Genomic DNA, 1,445 nt, shown 5'->3' on the forward strand with positions numbered 1-1,445 from the left:
AAGTTTGTTTCAATTTTTTATTATAACATTTTAAGAGATAGTTTTAAATAAAATAAAACTTTAACTGAGAAGTTTGTTAAAACAACATCCAGTAAAAGATATATCCCTAGATATTAGAAGAGACCTATCTACTCCTCCAAGTAGTTGGCATTAAATATCGTAACAATCGAATCATATACATTTACACACAACTGCTTCCAACACAAACCCTTCTTCATCCTTAACAACATCCATGTCCGACAACATCAAACCTTCTTCCTTAGAACCATCCATGTCACATAACACCAAACCTTCTTCCTCAACAGCACCCAACACTAACCCTTCGAACACACAACCTCGTAAAAAACTTATCATCAAGCTCAGTTATCCTCCTGGTTCAAGAAAACGCGATTCAGATTCTTGTGCCACAGATGAAAACAAGAGAAGGAAGATTCAAGATTCTGTAAAACCAACCGTATCCTGTTATTGGGTTGATTCAAATTATCAAACCAAATCAACAGTTTTGTCTCAACCAAAGAATAATGGCAATGTTGTTGAAAACAAGAAGATCATCAAGAACCAAGTTTCCAACACGACACCTTTGTCTCAACCAAAGGATAATGACAATGTTGTTGAAGACAAGAAGATGATCAAGAACCAAGTTTCCAAAACAACACCTTTATCTCAACCAAAGGATAATGACAATGTTGTTGAAGACAAGAAGATGATCATGAACCAAGTTTCCAAAACAACACCTTTGTCTCAACCAAAGGATAACATGAAGGATTCAACAACGAGAGGTAAAGAATGTGGGTTGAAGAAAGCGATGGAGTGTGTTAAGAGGAGGCAATGTTGGTTGATATTGAAGAGGATGTTGGTAGACAGAGATGGTTGGGATTTGAAAGATCCTCCAAAAATAGCAAAGTCTAATAAGTGTAAGATAAAGGCAATAGGTTTGAAGGAAATAGAGAGAAAAATGAGATTGTATGCAACAGAGGATGAGTTTGCTAGCGACATGAGACTTGTGTTCTCTAATGCAATGGTAATGTATCCTCCAAGGAATCATATTTACCAAATTGCAAAAAAGTTTAGTGACACTTTTGAACACAAATGGAAGTCATTGAAGAATACGTGGGAACTTGAGGATACAAAAAGAAGCAACACTCAAAAGAGATACTAAAGAGTGCAACATGTTGTGTTCTTATAGAAACTGTTCTCAAGTTATAAACTGTTAGCAGCAATGTGGTTTAAAATCTGTCAAGTTATTGTCAATGAATGTGTAGTATATATGGTCAATCATTCTTTATTCTTGTGTTTGTAAATTCTGCATAACGAATAATAAAATATGTGTAGTTTCTGAATCTTTTAAAATTTGATTATTCTGTATCTGTCATGAATGTTAGTTGTTACTATTTTGTTAGTGGATTTGAATGAAGGATGCTTAATTAAATGATAGATTATGACAT

General features: G+C 34.1%; 1 protein-coding gene across 1 annotated transcript; it reads left to right on the forward strand.

The window, feature by feature from the left end:
* The first annotated feature begins 232 nt into the window (after positions 1-232).
* Positions 233-1,159, forward strand: LOC127123159 (transcription factor GTE12-like). Its single transcript, XM_051053407.1, has one exon. It carries the CDS (start codon positions 233-235, stop codon positions 1,157-1,159), a length of 927 nt encoding a protein of 308 aa, XP_050909364.1.
* Positions 1,160-1,445: the final 286 nt, after the last annotated feature.

This window comes from Lathyrus oleraceus, chromosome 2 (genome assembly GCF_024323335.1).
Source record: "Lathyrus oleraceus cultivar Zhongwan6 chromosome 2, CAAS_Psat_ZW6_1.0, whole genome shotgun sequence".
Classification (NCBI taxonomy): domain Eukaryota; kingdom Viridiplantae; phylum Streptophyta; class Magnoliopsida; order Fabales; family Fabaceae; genus Lathyrus; species Lathyrus oleraceus.

Excerpts from the sequence above, each read along its gene's own strand:
- LOC127123159 (XM_051053407.1), top strand. The coding sequence starts at position 233 with ATGTCCGACAACATCAAACCTTCTTCCTTAGAACCATCCATGTCACAT.